Source organism: Melozone crissalis, unplaced genomic scaffold (genome assembly GCF_028551555.1).
Source record: "Melozone crissalis strain CALT ecotype California unplaced genomic scaffold, PUWL_Pcris_2 ptg000042l_1, whole genome shotgun sequence".
Classification (NCBI taxonomy): Eukaryota; Metazoa; Chordata; class Aves; order Passeriformes; family Passerellidae; genus Melozone; species Melozone crissalis.
In genome coordinates, this window is record NW_026535820.1 from 42,810,573 (window position 1) to 42,829,339 (window position 18,767).

General features: G+C 40.6%; 1 protein-coding gene across 1 annotated transcript in view; it reads right to left on the bottom strand.

Moving 5' to 3' along the window:
• Window positions 1-17,992, bottom strand: part of DAP (death associated protein) — a 52,310-nt gene extending 34,318 nt beyond the window's left edge. The window contains exons 1-2 of the mRNA XM_054284894.1: window positions 17,864-17,992; window positions 11,488-11,584 (exon numbers count right to left, since the gene is read on the bottom strand). Coding sequence (XP_054140869.1) covers window positions 11,488-11,584; window positions 17,864-17,918 — 152 coding nt within the window. The 5' untranslated portion in view covers window positions 17,919-17,992. The remainder of the gene's footprint in view (window positions 1-11,487; window positions 11,585-17,863) is intronic.
• Between the last annotated feature and the right edge of the window lie 775 nt (window positions 17,993-18,767).

Sequence of the window (18,767 nt, forward strand, 5' to 3'; positions counted from 1 at the left end):
ACAGAACAATAAAGGGAAAGAAGAAAGATGGCACCATGATAAATGCAGAAAACACACACTGAGAAAAACAATCCCAACTGAACCTACATGATGATAGCCTCTACCACAGTTATTAAACTCAATAACAAATGTTGGAATCACTGGGAAAAGATTTTTGAAATCAGCAGTTTAATATCTAAAAGGCAGTTAAAAAGACAACTGTAACACAAGAACAATTAAGAAAAGGAAAAGAAGCAGAAAAATAGAACTATGTCAATGCATATGTCTGGGGCAGGCTTTTACCCTCCACACTGCAATTCTAGTTATGACCCCAAAAAACCAAGCAAAATGATAAAAGAGAACTCAAGAAAAATATACAATAAAGAGGAGAATGTAAATTATTCAGTATTTCTTAGTATATAATACTTGAGGGACACGGGAAAAAGTTACCAGGCATGCAAAAATAAAAACTTTTTGCAGCACACACTACTTGGAGTGTGATGCTGCCTTTTCAGGAAGGGGATCATCAAGGTGAGAAATGTCCATATGGTCGAAAGAGGGATAGAAAAACAGGAACTAGGCTGAATGTCAGTACTTTGATTAGCAAGTTCCTCAGGAGTAATTTGGATTGCTAGATGATGGGGGAGTTTATTGGGCTCATTGTACACAAATTCTCCTTGCACACTGCCCCAAAGGACCATCTGCTGGGGAGTGCTGCACAGGCAGATATTTGTGCTGGCCCTGCAGAGACATCCATACTCTCTAAAACAGAAGAGAAAGATAGAGACTATAACAAGGTTATTATTCCCTCTTTCCTTCACTGTATTGCTACTTATTTATTGTTTTAGAAGACATGGGAACAGGCAGGGAGAAGTATGAAACATCCAGTGTCTTAAAAAGCCATTATGTAATAAACCTACAAAAATTTTTAAAAAGGTAGAAAGGAAGACAAAATCTGGTGCATTAACTGTGAGCAGTTATCTTCCCTTTTCTCCTCCCACGGCAGAGGACAACAATGTGCATTAATTTGGCAAGTTTCTCTTTCCAGTAAAAGGTATTAAAACCTGAGGGGAATTATCAAAGCAAAAAAACACCCAAAAATCTTCTAGCCTACTGGGTATGCAGAGATTTCCAAAAACACCAGTAAGACCTCTCACTAAACTGAGTTAGCATGGGATAAAGCAGAGACAAATGGCAATAGTCAAATACAGAAATGACACATAAATGGCCTTAAAACATATGACTATTACCATCTAGTTCTGTTAGAACTACACAGCTCCTAAACAGCAGATTTATTTATTTCTCAGTCTGACACAGAAAATTTTAATATAAGAGCCAAATCCTGATCATCAGACCAGCTAATCTGCTAGCTCTGCATAGGAGGATGAAAAGTATACAGGTCTCTCAACATTAAAACTCTTCTCAGGAGTTAAAAAAAAAAAAAGGTGATTTAGGAAAATACAACAGGATGAGAATAACTGGTGATCACTAACTAATAAAGAAATCACTTAAAGAGTCAGACACAACACAAAATAAGAATTTGAACTAGGAAACAAGGTGTTATAAAGAGAGATCTTCAAAGGAACAGCAGAAGGAATAGATAATACGTTATCAGCAGGAATTCAAATTTTCTCTAATAGCAATTGTTCGTAAGATATGAAGGAAAAATGTAATATTAAACTTCGAAGCCATATAGAGGTAATCCAAACCATCCCAATACAGGGAAGGAACCAAACCAACCAATGTCATCAACCAGAAAGCCTATGCTTGGAGAAAACAGCAGAATACAAAGCTCCACTCCTCTGAAGCTTTTTTTTGTTCTGGACTTTTTTCCCTATTGTAAACTGGAAGAAGAATAAAATCTTTCAAACACACCGGCAGAAACAGAATCGTGTAATCTCTGAAAACAGGAAATTAATTCTACAGCAGTTTTCAAAGCAAAAAATAAGAAGGCTAAATTTCATTTAGTCACAAGCCTTCTAAATAGCCTTATGTGGAAGAATTTGTGGTAATGCTATTAGTGTCACTGTTGATATAAAACAGCATACACATGGCTAAATACACTTTTCCTCTAGAATCACTGGGTAGCATGATACCAGAAATAAAGGAAGAATTACAGAAGTGAAAAATACTCAGTTCAACTTAGAATTTCATTCCATCACCTCCCATACAAAAGCAACATTTTAACAAGCAAGCCAAATGGGGCTGTCACTTAACTGACTGATTAATTCCTTAGTGCTCCACAAAGTCAAAACAATTTTACATTACTAGCAAAAGAAATTTGCTTATTAGCAACAATAACATGTTACACATGAGCACATATGTTAATAAGCTGCATGGAAAAATAAAATATTTAAACACAAATAAAAATCTAGCAATTTTTAACTAGCAACCACTAAACAGTAAACACAGTTTACAACTGCATGTTCTAAACACTCATATGAAGTTGCAGTCTCAGGAAAGTTACCATCAGCACTGGAATGCAGTCAAGCTTATTAGCAACATCCAAGGTGTACAAGGATGGACACAGTGAGTAATGAGATTTTGGTTACTGAATTATTTTGCACATTTTTGGTAGTTCAAATACTCTCAGAAGAGACACTTCAACTTAAACTGTTCTAGCAAAACGTCCAGCCTAGCTCTTCCACTGTAACACCCAGAGGTCTGCACTGATTTATTTATTTAAAGTAAAAAAGAAGGCTTTAGAATAGGGTTTGGAAAGCAATGGGCAAACACTCAGCACTCAAAAGTACCTGGATCTCAAGGACTGTTTGATTCAGTACTGCAGTGTGAGGTGCTAGATGAAGCCAGACATAACTGAGAGCTAGACTAGTATTTAATTATAGCTCTAACAAGCTGGGGGGAAAAAAGAAGAAGAAAACAGTTAAATTTCAAGATTATTAGGGAAAAGAACTAACCACTTTGGTTGTACCCAGCAGCAAACTGCCCTTTGAACACAGTACCAGCTCCAGGCACTACATATATTCTAAGGAATAAGCCCCAGAGAAACTGAAATTTTCCAGAACTAAGATTTGTGTGAATGTTGCTAAAGTATTTTTACTAACTGCCATCTATTTAACATGATGTCTGTGACCAAGACGTGGTGATTAAAATGTTACAGTAATATCAGAAGGCAGCAAGCCTACTGCAGTGAACACTCCGGCAACAAGCAACGACGAGCAGCCACAGCAGACTAAATAAAACTCTAATGATGACAATGTAACAAATGTTTTCAGTGTTGTTCTTATCTATCTCCCATGTATCTCTTGCTTCTTGTACCAGTGTTCTGGGAGCAGCTGGGAGTGAAATAAATTCCCTCCTGTTTGGAACAGTGACAGTTAAGAAACGATAATTCAAAGTTTATTTTAATATTAAACTACTTCAAAGTCTGGTGCCTGATGCAGCTGAGGCAGAAGAAACTTAAAGGAGAGAAAGGTGCTACTGGAAAAAGACCCCCCTCCTTGGCACACAGTGACAACGCACGCACCTCCTACTCATTTTCAGCTCTTGGTGACTTCACTTCAAACATAGGGCTGTGATGCTAAATAAATGAGTAGCATCTGGTCCTCTGCAAGCTTTTGCTAGGAGAAATTAATACCTTTAGCTTTAGAAAAACTCTTAGTGTTGTTGAACACTTAAATAATAGAGATTTGGGCTCAGTTAGCATAGTGAAATGGATTTGACTGTACTTCTGGGTATGAAAATTTTTGTGCTTTATAATACCTGTGCTTATAGACAGACTGGAATAGTCACCTTCATCCCATGCATTCCAATACTTCAGAAAGATATCAAGAGAAAAGAACTAGAAAATACCACACAAGCTATTAGTTCAAGATCATTGACTTTTCTGTAGTGACATGGAATGCTGTGCTAACTAAGCTGTGCCACAGTAAAGACAGTGCTTCTCATCCATTTTCCTCTCATATATGACTAAGCTGTTCTCACCTTTCTCATCACACAGAATACAAATTAAAGACTTTCATTCTTTTAAAATCTTTTTTCTTACACCAGCTTGGCTGACAATTCAACTCAGCTTTCCAGCTAATTTCATAAGACAGCATATGTTTTTTCAGGACAGAACCTGGCTCTCGCTGAGCTGGATGGCGTTATCTTCTATTCACTTTGAGGGGGAGAAATATCAGATCTTTTTTAGTTCTTTCACACATGCACACAGTACTTCAGGAATGTGAAAAGAACTATCCATATAATGTCATAACTGGCACTTACACTGATGGATTTATCAACTTACTGCTTCAATCATCAAGAAATACTGGAAGCATAAAACAGTCTTTCAGAAGGCTCTCATCTTCCTGTATGAGAATGCTTCATTCATAATCTTGCTTAGCTTTTTCCCCATTTCCTACATTCACAGATATTTTCAGTTCTTAAATGGAGATATTCACAGCCTATTTTCTTGCTTTACAGTAGCTCTGCATTTAAAAATCAGTATTACACATTCTATTCTCTGTACATACACTTAAGTCTGTTACTGCATAGGCGTTTGATAGAGGTGAACAGAGGTCATAGCAATTACTCTGCTACTTCTCAAAGTAACTGGTCATCTGCAGAAGGTATTGTCCTGAAAAATCACATGAACACAGCTAATATTGTTTTCAGGTTTTGTAACTAATCAAATTATGTATGTATAAACTTTAGCACACTTGAGCATCTGCTAATCATAAAAACTCTAGGCAAAAGATTGAGACACAAAGATGAATAATAAAGTAGAAAAATGCATTGAAGGCAATGCCACTTATGTAAAGGAGAACGGTGTAACACTATTAAGAAGCTATTCCCTTAACTGTGAAGTAAATTTAAGTCCAAAATAATAAAGATAAGAATGGGGAAGAGATTAAAAAAAAACCCAAGCACTAACCACTGAATCTTTTTTTGAAATAAATATATTTTGGAAGCTATCTCCCTAACTCTTAATAATGCTTATTATTATGCTTAATAATATTACAAAATTATAGTTGCAATTCTTTGACAGCATTTTTCCAGCAGAACCTTCTTTTAACCTTTGGAATATTTAGCCAAGTAAAGAAAGAGTTAGTCACACAAAGCTCTAATATGACCATGGGGTAACACCCAGCGTTTGCTGCAATTCCCAGAAACCACAAGTATTCACAGCCAGGTTACTGTTCCATTGCATCTCCATCAGACATTTCATTTTCAAGGCCAGTTGCCTCCAAAGCTCTGTGTCTGAGTAACCAGAGTTGAAAAGCCAAAGATAGGAATAAAAACTTCTGAGTCATACCCATTATATCCACACGTTTAATCAAATTTCATTTTTCATGTGGTTAAATGTAAAATGACAATACAATCTATGAACATAACCTCTTTTGTGCAACCATATCAGCTCATGGAGGTAACACAATCAGGCCACAAAAGAGAGGAAAAAAAGAGATGGTTAGAAATATGGTGGAAGAAATTTGAATTCTGTCCAAGTAGAAGATGACAGATGCTTTTACAGAGTACTAGTTCACTCCTTCAAGGCTGCCTCCACTGACACAGTAGCCCAAGGGACCTTTGAAGCAAAAGGGGACTCAGTCAGTCCTCTACCCACCAAAGCTGCACATTTCCTCTCCAGAAACTTACGCAGAAGGTGTAGCACTCTGTCTGTCCTGACCTGTCTCTTTCTTTTAACCTTAAATATTCACCACACTGAGTCAACGCCTGCTTACATTTCCATAACTTTGGTTTTACAGATACATGAACATAGGTAACGAGGTCTTTTTCAGCTTTATGTCAGTGAACTTCATGGGAGGAACACCAATGGGTTATTCACTCCGAGTATTTATGGAAGTTCATTGCTACCTGTTCACATTTATATGGGTTTGGTTTCCATGTTTAACAAGCTGAAAAGTTTTGGGAGGGATTTTGTTTGTTTACACATAACTCTCAGTATTTCCCTCTGTCAAACACCTGTTGACTCTACAACAAACTACATCAGAACCACCTGGACTGGGATATCTTCATACATGATGGAAACTACCTCCTAAAGGATGTGCACGCAAGTGGACTGAACACTACACATCATTTCCCAGGTCTCAGCTGTCCTGAACAGCAGTTATTCCCAAGCTAAAGAGCCAGAACTTTGACTCTACACTTTCTACCCCAGCTAAAACAACCAGAACAATAAAGTACAAAGAACAGAAACAGTTCCAAACACTTCCATATTCAGGATGTAAACAGATATACAAACCTTCTCTAGTGGCTTAATTATAAGGCCAATTTATATTTTTTAAATTATGTCAGAAGTTTGATCAACATGGGTCATGATAAGGCAAAAACTAAGAATATTTTAATGACAGGAGAATCTTCAGTGGCAAATAAAAAAACAGAAATAATGCCTGAGACTTATTTCTTGTCAGTTGCAGCAGAGCAAAGTGAGGAAAAGGAAAAACAAATTCGCTCTTGAATGAAAGTATATACCCACACCCAAGTTCTTGAGATTTTCACTGCACTTCCGAAAGAAAAAAACAGTTTTAGCTCAACTTGCATATTCAGACTTAACAAGTAACACTGAAGGATAACAGGGGCCTTTGACAACTCCTCTCTCACCATGTAACTGAGTTTTGAGAGTACTCTTTGACATACAAACACCCATATGCTTCATTAGCATAATTTTGCTTTTGAGTCAACATTCTAAATTACTCTCTTGGCTTTTTTCCTTTCACCCGATGGATGAAAGGCAAATATCCACATCCTAAAAGTCAGGCATAATGTTGGGTTCACAATCTCCAGGTAGGCTTAAGATACAAAACACATACAATTTAAACATATATAGAGAAACTACACTACTGCATTTATCTTGAGTAATTAAATCATGGTAATTACCCACTTTGTTTCATAAATACAACAAAAGAGAAGACAAGAGTCTTTAAGACATAAAAGCCTTTGCAGTTCACCCTGTTTGTTAAAAACAAGCCAGATACTTTAAGTATTTTTTTAAATCCAGATCCTGATAGATAATTACAGTTTCTTTTTCTTGAGATCCCAGAGTGACAATTAATGAATCTCTTGTGCAAAACTGAACATGCAGCTCTCAATTCAAATTATCTGTCTTTCAGGAGTATTTATTATGTCTAGAGTCAGCTGCTGGCACAGGAATGCACATGATACTGCAAATCTCAGTAAAACAGACATTAATGGGATTTTAATAAAGACTAGGACTGTGAGTAGCCTATTTATTCCAAATAATTTCTATGATAACATACAGTCCTGAAAAATGATGGTTTTGATTTATAACCATACTTCTATTTATATGGTTCACCTTCCTCTAGCATCACAAAAAAAGCTTCCAGCAGCAATCAGTATGACTGTCAATCAATAAAAACTGCAACCATATCCAAAAAACCAAACCAACACAAGTGTTAAGAAATTATACAACCATGAGAAAAATCAGTAATTCATCAGTACAGAAGTTCAGCCAGACAGCATCCTAGCTCTAAACAAGTTGATCAAAATCATTCATCTTGAAAAGAATATGGGCCGAGGATGCTACCACACAGCACAGTTTAACATGGACACCCTGACCACGGGGGTGCCACTGGCTTTGATGCCACACATACCTTTAGTTCACCTAAATCAAACTGTGCAACTTTCTTCCATTGAGCCTTCTCCACCATATAATCATACCCAGACATTCATTTTTAAATAAAACTGTATTTATACTAGAGACATGAAATTATTTCTGCTACAACTCAAGGCTGAGATCGGCCCTGCAGGAAAAGTTTAAATTTGTGCAAAACGGTCTTTATCACATATTGTTTTAAGGGATTGCAAATCACCACCCTGACAAGTCTCCCTACAATTTCATGAAATGGGAGGTTGCCATAACAATTTTATTTTGGGAAACAGAATTGAGTAAAATACTTTGCAGAGTAAATTACAGTAACTGACTTCAAGTAGCTAAACAACTGAGAAAAAGAAACATCAAAGACCTACCTGGTGAATGTTAAAGTCACCTTTATCACAGCACAGTTAGCTGTGTCAGGGGTGTTTACCTATGTCAGCTTCGTTTACATTAAGACTAGAAACACTGATCCAGTTCTTTTCCTGCAAGCTGCAAAAACAATGCCAGCTGTCTCCAAAGCCACAAATAGTTCTATGAACTGAAGCCTTCTTGCTCAGCAACTGCTCAGATCTGTGCCATTATGGGGAGGCCATGTGCTCTCAGAGTTCCCAGAGAACTCTGGGAAAGACTGAATTCTTCTGCTTCCATTTACTGCCAGTTCCACTAATCTGTCTTCAGATATGTTTACAATGGGATTGAAATAATGACTCATCCTAGCCTCCCTCTTCACACGCAAATTACTTTTCTCTGTTTTCTTATTTTCTCACCCCATTGTCAGCTGCTCCTATCAGCTGACGGAAATTTCCTGAAGGGCTGTTTGCTTCTTTTGACTTCAGATGCAATGGGAGTAGTGATTGCATCATACCAAGAACACCGCCTTAAAATGGCAAAGACTAAAACCACGGCTAGTACAAAGTTAAAAACAGGCATGTTTCCACACCTGCCTAACAAAGGGACATAAAATACCAGCTAACTAAGCCACAAAAGTACTTATATATTGGTGCTGGAGAGCAATGCTCACTTCACCCCTCCTAACAAATCCATGTCCTGATAAACCACCCCTCATGCACATCAGGAATCCAAGAGTTTTCAAACAGCACCATGAATCATCTGGAGCAGACACAAACTCTGGGGGACAGCACCTTCCAGCACAAAAGCAGCCGATGTACTGCAAACCTAATTTAATTTTGACTAGCTTATTCTGTCTATGGCTAAATACCTTCTTGCTCACATAGATTGTACTGCCACCAGAGCTGTGCAAGTATTCCCAAAGGAGCCTACAACAGACACATTAAATCCTTTCCCTTACATCCACAAAAAGCCATCAGTTCTACCAGGAAAACAACTTCTCTTGACTTGTAAACAAACTTATAATTTACATTAATTCCCACCTAACTATGCTTACGTCCTCCTGTTGCTTTCTTTCTCAAGAGGATTAGATCAAAGAAATAAAATAGTTCAACTCAATGCTTTCAGTCTGATACACAGACTCAGAATAACTATATGTACAAGTCCCTAATACAAACTAATAATGTATCCTCCAAATGAAAACCAAAGCAAAGGGCACACTTGAAGTGCATGTTTTGATAATCAACAGATCAGGTGGACAAAGAAATGGATTTTGATGTACCACAGCTAGTTAATAAGATAGCTCTAGAAGTCTTTAAGCTTTCTCCTCTGTCTTAAAAGCACAACCTTCGCTCACAGTATTAAAATACAGTTTGTTTTTGTTAGCATCTACAGACCAAGAGTTCACCTCTCTCCCAATCATTCCAACCTAGCTGTCTAGGTTTTGTTTCACAATGGGGATTGGTCTCAGGTCACCTCACCCAGACTCCCTGAGGCGATGCTAAACGGACACACACATTTCAAGGAGACACCTAACACATGCCAGCTAGGATTGGTCCTTCAGTCCAGATGACCAAACTAATTGATCTCTAAAACACACACAGTGTGAACACGAAGTCCTCAGCACCCACTGCTTACCTCTATCGATTGCTTCTACTGTGTCACAGCACCTGCTACAGCAGACACAGCCACAAAAATCAAGGTTAAATTTTAACTTTTCCCTGCACCATTTGAGTGAAATAGGGAAAACATAATCTTGTTTGAAGAAGGGAATAAAGCAGGTGCTGTGTTGTAAGAGAGGCTTAGATCTGTGAACAGGCACAAGAAGTCTTGTCATTGGGATCCTAATGAGACTCCTTGCCATGAGGCAGGCGTGCCTGTGAAAGATAAGCAGATGTACAACACTGTGCTGGGTCTGGCTGAGGTGGTAAATTCTCCCCAGAGCAGCCCTCCCAGTGCTCTGCTTGGCACTGGTAGCTAGGAACACCACATGACATAAAACACAACAGTTTTTGCTACTGCTGAGCAGCATTCCACAGAACCCAAGCTGCTTCTCCAACATTATCCTCTCACCCTCAGGCAGTGGGCAGACAAGATCTTGGGAGGGGACACAGCCAGGACAGCTGACCCCAACTGACCAAGGGATTATTTCAGACCACCTGCTCAGCAATACAAACTAGGAGAAAGGAGGAGGAGGCAGGGAGAATTCATTACTATGACGTTTGTCTTCCAGAGCAATCCCTAACACATACTGAAGCCCTACTTCCCAGGAAGTGATTGACATCATCTGCTGATGGGACACAGTGGATACATATTTTATTCTCCTTTGCTCCCATGCATGGCCTTTGCTTTTCCTTTATTAAACTCTCCTTATCTTGACACATGTTTTTTCATCTTACTTTCTCCCTCCTCATCCCACTGAGCAGGGGAATAATAGAGCAGCTTGGTGGACACTGGCTGCCCAGTCAAGGTCAACACACCTCAAATAAAAGGATGTATCCCCCACACAAAGGTTAAATTGACCCCAAGATAAATTTTTTTACCTTAGACAAAACTTGACTGCAATACAGACACTTTCAACTGATGCAGCACAGTGTAGAATTACAAGATGACCAACTTGGCTGATGAAGAAAGTTCATAAATTTTAATTCTCCTGATTGGTATTTGAATTTATTAATTAAAATTACTTTTCCCTTCTCAAAAAGGTGTTTCCTATTCAAGTAAATAAACACATTTGGGTTTATTTCTAGACATTTTCACAATGCTTATTTATTACCACTATTTTACGTGTAAAATAAATATCATCTAAGTCAGTCAACTTACCAAAACACAGGAATGGTTCTCTAGTTTGTTTTATTAACTTGAGCAAATAGCAAGGACAAACCCATGCCCTAAGTTAGCAGATAAATATTTCAGGTAAATATAGTCTTGGATGGAAAGAAAAACAGCTAGCTGAGGAAAGCAGCACAAAACCAGGTGGCTTTTGTAAGAATAGAGACAGTCCATCAAACCTCCCTGCTTTCATTTCTAAACAGCAGTAATCTCATAAATCTAGGTGAAACTGCTAAGCAACTGCAGGCTTAGTATCCTCCACCACCAAAACCGATAGATTCCCATCTAAAAATAAAAGCAGATAATATTAGTACCACATATTTTACTTGTCTATTCAAAAGCACCATATTGTCAAAGACCTCACAGACACAGGAGGGGTAAAAGGAAACACCCAGCACACCAAAAGATCACCTCATATATGGACTGCCAGCCTGATACCTGTGTCCAAGTATGCCTAGCTTCTATGCTTCTGCACAGTCTGAACTGAAACATTTTAGGAAAGCTGAGGTTTTACTTCTATTGTACTTTTTTTCTCCAGCCTTGTCTCACATGACAGGATCATTTAAAGAAGGCTCAGCAATATGAAAATTCCCAAATTCCCCAATTGTCTTGAAGGAGTGTCCAACTTGCTACTGCTTTATGATACAAAAACAACTGCATCTTTGGTCTGCTAGTCACAAGGAAAACAAACTGATGATAAGGTTCAAGGTCATGGAAATTCACTGTACCACATGCACCAAATCACTCACCTGCTGGTTTCCCAGTCTTGGTCATCCTTATCTTTTTCTTCTTTGGCATCTGAATTGTGTGGGTGTTTCTGCACAATCCGCATCCCACCGGCTTTCACTGGAATGAAAATTAAATAGATAACAACAAACCTCAGTCAAATCAATGTTAAGTGAAGAATGTAAGGAATTCCTTACACTCTGCTTCCCTCCTGATACTTTTCATAGCAATTTAACAGTAACTACAGTTTGAAAAAGAGGCACAAAGGGTTAAAAAGTGGCAGGCCTAAAGAACAGCTCCTTCAGGACCACATCTGCCATTCTCTTGCACATGATGGCATCTTTCCTTATCCTGAGAAGCTGCAGCTCATTTTACCGCCTGCTTCCAATGGCATTTTAGAAAACTCAATTCTGTTTTAATTCCTCCTTCACCCCATACCAACTTGCAGCAGTCAGAAGAAACTGAGGCAATTACTTGCATAACACTACACAAAAGGCTACAAACCAAAGAAACTGACTTGCCATTTCATGTTAAAAACTACATCTATAATAATGATACTTATACAAAGAAGTACTTCACAAATAGTGTAATAAAAAGCAAAATTTAGGAGAACTGTTAACTTGCATTTAGAACAGAGCTTTTTGGTTTGCAAAACATATGAGCGTTTACAACATTTCAAATCCTTGCATCATTTAAGTTTTAGAAATGATGCAAACATGAAAGCAGCCCTTTGAAACACAAAACAAGAAGTGAAAGCAGATCCACTTATGTGCATCACTTATCCACTCCAAAGTGCAATCTAAAACAGGAAGCAAGCCAGGCTTAGCACTGCAGCTACTAAGCAGGGCAACAGACAGGCTGCTCTTGATTTGCTTTCTGGTTCAATAGTGTACTTTTCTTTTTCTTCAACAATTGCTACACATGCTTACAGGACAGCACAGGATAAGATGATGCATCTCATTAGCTAATTGGATAGGTTACACCACCATCAGCAACCACATCAGGAAACCACTATAGTGGTCAGAAGTCAATAAAACCACTCAGAGACGCGCTGGTTTGTGTTTCACAGTGCCTGACACAGTGTCTGTGGTGAGCCTCGGCAGAGGTGTCACAGCTGGAGCGAGCAGGACGCCAGAGCAGCACTCGGAGAAGCTGAAGCTGGCAGGGACAGGGCAGCTGTGCTACTGACAGCCCTCCTGTGTCCTGCCACAGAGGGAGCAGGGCACTCACAGCTGCTCAGTGCTACCCCGGAAACCTAGACACAGGTCTAATTCCCAATTCTTAACCAGGACAGCAATGGAAAGGCCACTGCTGTGCATAAATTTTACAGCCTGGGTGAAGGAAAGCAGGAAAGAGAAAGTGACCTGCACCAGGAGAAAGCGAAAGCTTTGGCCCTGTCTTTTAAAAACAATTTTACGTTCTGAGTGATATTTGAATGATAAACTTCTAATTCAATAAAGGTCATTAACTAAAGACAGGCAATCAACAGACAAACTCAAAGAAATATCTTTTAAAACCTATCAAAACTGTGGCCTCTTATCATGCACTAAAAAAACCCCAAACCCAAATAATTTGTGTTCCCTCTTCGGTGTAAAACTTTAATTGGTAAGAAATGTTTCACATGGGACAAGGAAAGAAAGACTACATTTCTTTGTAGAAAATTACATTTCTTTGTTGCCTGAAGTGAAGCAAAAATTAAAATTCCAATTAATTTGTCTTGATTCAAGCTCCTTAGAAATTTAAATTTGTTTGCAAAAGCAAACACTGAGTTTTGTCAAGTGCAGACTTCTTTTAACATCTCAGTTAATCACAGTACTGCCATGCTTTATTTACATTTATTTATAAATTATTGATTTATTTTAATTAACTTCTAAATTTAACATCATTGGACAGTCAGGACCTTTTACTTATTTGTTTCAAATGACTTTTCATGGAAGACGCTGTCTCCACAGCAACATCTGCCAGGGTTACAAACAACAGTTCTGAACAATACACACATTTCCATGTCCTTCAACATCTAACAGAAAACTAGAGAAAATGATACCTGAAGATTTGATGCTAATTTAGATCTAAAATGTCTCTCCTCTCACACTGTATATCATCAGGCCACCAGCCACTCCTTTTCTCTTTATCTGTCACTGGAAAAAATACACAGCTAGCACATTCAGATTTGCCTGTATTAAAAAGCAGGGATTAAAAAACAAATAACCAGACAACTAAAAAGGCGTAAGAGTGACTAATGCAGTAACTTAGAATTTTAAATGTGATTTTTTTGAACTAATATCGTCAGACATAGTACATACAGCTTAGAGTACTTTGGTGCATAATCAAATTATATTTAGTAATCCAAGGTTACTGTGCAGACACAACCAGCAAACAGCTGCAATAATCATGCGTATTTGTGAGACCAGAAGTGAAATAAATAGATAGCATTCTGTACATATCTGCCACCCATGACACAGCATGCTCATACCCAACCCAGTTTTAGGAGATTTAGCTTAAGATGATAAATACTCTTGCAGCATAACTCACCTTCCTTTTCAAAAGGTATCAGCTAAGCTACATTACCTCAGGGTGTGACAAGAGAAGAACTGATTACATCCACGAAGCTAATGAAAAACCCACTCAACACTTGGAGATTTTTTTCTCAGGAATTATGAGGAATCAGCTACTTCCTACTTGCCTAGCATTTACTACATAATTCGACAGATGCTTACCATGGTGATTTTGTCACTTAAAAATTATCCTTAAAAGAGCTCAGATTTCCTTATCCTGCAAACAAAGGATTTAAATAACTGATAAACCACCTTCCAGAACACTGTCAGACAGCAGTGTCCAGAAGTGGATGGTGTCAACGACCCTGTGCTGGGATTAGGAAGAAAACAGCTCCTGTGCTGAAGAGCAAGTGCCGAGCTCAGGTGCTAAGGTAGGAGAGGACAGGAAATGGCTCCCTGGAGTGGTGACAGCCAAGTGGCCCTAAGCCTTTACTAAAGCATGAAATAAAGAAGGGATCATTTTCCAGCACACTCAGAAGAGCAACAAGTCTATCTGCTTCACTACTGAATACAAGTTTTGGATTTTAATTATCACATGTCACGTTTCCCCCCCCTTGAGAGGCAGACAGGACTACCTTGTCAGTCCTGTGAATGCCAGCCTGTGTTCCTCATAAGGGAAGGGCTACTCCTTCTGGAAATGTATTAAATAACTCTGTTAATCAATTACCACTCAAGCTGATCTGCAGTCAGGAAGCATGCTACTTTTTCCTCCCTGCCCCCACTGCTGGACTGCTCTCTGTTTCTGAGACTGAATTCTGAAATAAACCCCAGTGAGTTGGAGCAAGTACCGAGAGCCTAGAGAAGCACCACAGGTCAGAGACAGGGCTGGCCCCATCTGGCTCAGGGTGTAGACCATAGCAGCTTTCCTATTCCTTGAGTGTGTATTCCATATTAACATAAAACTTTATTTCTTATGTAGTGTGTAGTAACAGATTCCATTACAATGATAAGATGTATGAAAAGGGAAACACAAAATACGCCGTTGTACATTATATTAAGGGAGCATACATGAATGTTCAACAAAGTAAGAAGAGGAGTTATTATGCCTTCATTTCACAGAAATATCAGCTCAGAGCTATTTTTTTAATGTACAAAAAAGCATATAACTATTTTCACAAATCTATCATAAAACTTCATAAATACACTATTAACACAATCACCTTCCTTTATCCCTCCACAGCATGTACCAGATGAACAGCTAAAGCATAATTACACAGATCTCTTCAGAGGAACTGTACAAACCCCCTCAGCAATGTATTATGGGCACACTTGAGCTCAATGACAGGCGGATATTTAATAAAGATTAAGTTAGGGCCCTCTTAAATTTCAGAGGGGAGGTCAAAGTCGCTTCCTGCACTGAGGTCTTGAGGTTTCTTTCCATTTCATTACCCTTTGTCTTTTCAAGAGCCTTTTCTTCTCCCCCTATGTGAAAGATCAATGCAGAGGAATGCAATGCAGTCAGTAAACAAGGGCCAACGGTGCACTTGAAACGCAACAGATTTGTCAATTTTGCTTTTAATTTGATGACCCAAATCCTTCTAAACTTACATGTCCAACATACTCAGTAGGGTAAGACACATCTGTAATTACAGGTAGAGCTCTTTATAGAACTGTATGCAGCAAAACCTGGGCTTTTAAGCCATTTATCAAAAGAGATCACACCTTTTCTTTGAAAGAAATTTGCCTTGTTATTTATGAGTAAAATTCCACCTGCATTAATTTTTTAAAAGAATTTCTTACTTTCATTTTATTAAAACTTGTTTGCAGACTGATCTATTGCATTATTCTAATATTCAGGGATCTAAACAAGCTTGAGATAGAGGATTAAAACCTATCTTCAACTACTAGAGTAAATATATACTCTTGCTAGTCATAACACTTCTTGCGGGTTTTCCAAGGGGTAAATGACCAAAGGGCCAAACAGTTTAGAAAAATCTTCTTAACAAAGTGACCTGGAGATATGGTAAAGCATTAGGGGGTTTTTTGCCTCAAAGACAGGCTGAGTGATTACCCTTCTTCCAAAGATAAGTTTTGTGTGCATGTTCACAAAGATAGAAAAAAAACCAAAACAGGTATGCCTTAAATGGCATATAGGTGAAGGTGCTCTTCAATTCATATGTGGGCCCATGTTTTAAAAAGCAAAAAGCTCAAACTGAAATATTCTGACGGCAAAGGAAACCTGTACTGTACTCCAGTTGAGCTTTTACATTGTGCATTGGTAGTTTCTCATGTGGCCTAGAGGGGCTCACTTCAGGTCTTTAAAACTTTTTCGCCAGTTTCAAAAGACAGGTTTTGAAGCAAAACCCTCAAACATGGAACAACACCAGAAAATACAGTTGCAAAGCATATTTGTTTCATCAATGTTGTAGCTGGAAGACAGAGCTAAACCAGTGTAAGATCTTAATGCTCCCTGCATTCTGAAGCTGAAATATACCTCAAGACAAGCCAGCTCCAGGAGCTAGGGCAACAAAAGCTGTCAGCACTGGAAAATGATGCTTTGGTTTGCTCCCTGAAGCAGCTCAGCAAGAAGCCAGGTAAGAGCTAATGCCATGACAAGGGAGGCTGCAGGACTGGAATGACTGCTCAGCCAAGAGACTGACTTACCTGCACTGCTGAACTGTAGCTGCCATGAAAAAAGCAAAGCCATTATTTCTCACTTCTATTTCGAGGAATTTCAGGTCCTCATTATAAAGAGCACAAAATTCAATTATGGTTCAACAGCTGTTTACAAATTTAGCTTTAAATCTCACTAACTGATTTGAATATAAAACTAGCGACCTTGGGATTTTTTACTGAAACACTTAAAATAGAAAGCTCACCAACTACTCCACAGGGAAACATTAGATGACATATGTAGAGCTGCTGATGCAGGGATCAAAGTTCCCCTTTCCAAGAAAACTGTAAGAAGCCAAACTAACAGTACTTGAAGGAACACAACTTTGATACTGCTAGGATTTGAACCCCATTTGTGCATAGAGAGGTGCTACCGCCTATGGACCCTGGCAGATGTTTCCCACTGGAGGTGACACACAGCTCCCACCCTGACCATCCACTGGCACACAGCAGCAGGATGGAAGGCGATGGAGCTCCTTGGCTGGGCACTTCTCAAGCAGCTTTACCTGTTTCCTATCCTGCCAGGCTCCAGAATCGCAGCCAGGAGCGCGCAGGATGCTCTGGCACCCACACCGTGATGCCCACAGGCAAAATGGATGCACAGAGCACTCCTGGTTTGCAATGTCTGTTCACACTCAGCGTACACTCTGCTGGAACAGCCCCGCAAGCTGCGTGGGGTCGAGACCGCTCCGCTCCCCTAACCACCCCACCACCAGCCCCAGGCGGGGTTCCGGAGGCCTCCGCCGCCTTTCGAGGGCGGGATGCCGGAGCAGACAACGCAGCCCGGCTGCCGGGTGGGAGCCTGGAGATGCCAAGCTGCGCACACGCGAGGACGGTTTGGCCGCAAGCGGAGCTCTCCTCGGGGCGAGGCAGGGCAGGGAGCGCGGCCCCTCACCGGGAGAGGCTGCCAGAGGGCAGAGAGCGCCGCGGCCGCCCAGGGCTCAGGTGGGGATCCCAGCGCACCTCCCGCGCCCGGAGCGCAGTGGAGAGCGAGGAAACCCCCACCGGGGCTCGAACCTACCCGGGGCTCACACCCCCGGGCTCGCTTCCCCGGCAGCGGCGGGACCCGCCCGAGGCCGCCCTCGCCCTCCTCAGCCCCGGCGCGCACAAGAGGGGGACCTGGCGGGGAACCGGCGCCCGGCCCCGCCGGCCTGCGGCCGCCCCGGCCCCCCCGTCCCGTCCCCCGGCGTGGCAAGAGAAAGAGCGGAGAGACGGGAACCGGCGGCCGTACCAGCAGGAGGGTGTCCGGCCCGCGTCTCTGCTTTCTCTTTGGGAGGCGAAGACATTTTTACTGTGGCAGCGGCCCCGCTCCCGCACCGGCTACCCGCACCCCGACACGGCCCGGCGAACACGGCCCACGCCCGCCCTGTCAACGTGGCCGCCGGGGGGGCGGCGCCGCGCCGAGCGCCGGGCCCTGCCCCGGCCGGGCGGGCGGGGACGTGGCGCCCGCAACAGGCGGCGTCTGCCGTGCCGTGCCGTGCCGTGTTGTGCTGTGCCGTGAGGGCAGCGCAGGCAGCTCCTGCGGCCTGATCCGCCCTGCTGGTTTTATGTGCTGAGGGAAAACGGCGCTGGCAGATAACGGCGTGGTTTTGAATCTTCTGCACTTCAAATAGTACTTGTAATTAGTGACTAATTGGCAGTGCGCGCCTTGCGCTTGGTTGTGTTCTGCCAAACCGCGCGTGTGAAGCGGCATAAAGAGTTGTGCAGTTTTTGGCTGAGGTGGAGTTAATTTTCTTCGAGATAGCCGGTATGGACCATATTTTGGAAATGTGCTGGAGACCCTGTTAATAACTCGGAGCAATAAGTGCCCACCTTGCCTTTGCTTCAGACCTCATTGCCTTGCTGTTTGAAATTACAGACCTGATTCACGTAATTTTAAACATTTTTCAAACACTTGAGTTAGCTTTTCCAAGTCATGTGGAAAGGCACGGATCATAATATCTGAATGAATTATATTTGCAGCAAGGTGTAAACCATGCAAGCCATTCTTATTTTCTTTTACAGTTTGAAATAAGAAAGCAAGTGCCCCAAAAGAGGAGTGTATGATGTTTGAAAGTTGACCCTCCCTGCCTCCAAAGTGGTATAGAAATATTTCATCACACATTTGTTATAGGGGAATTAGTGTAATATTTTAC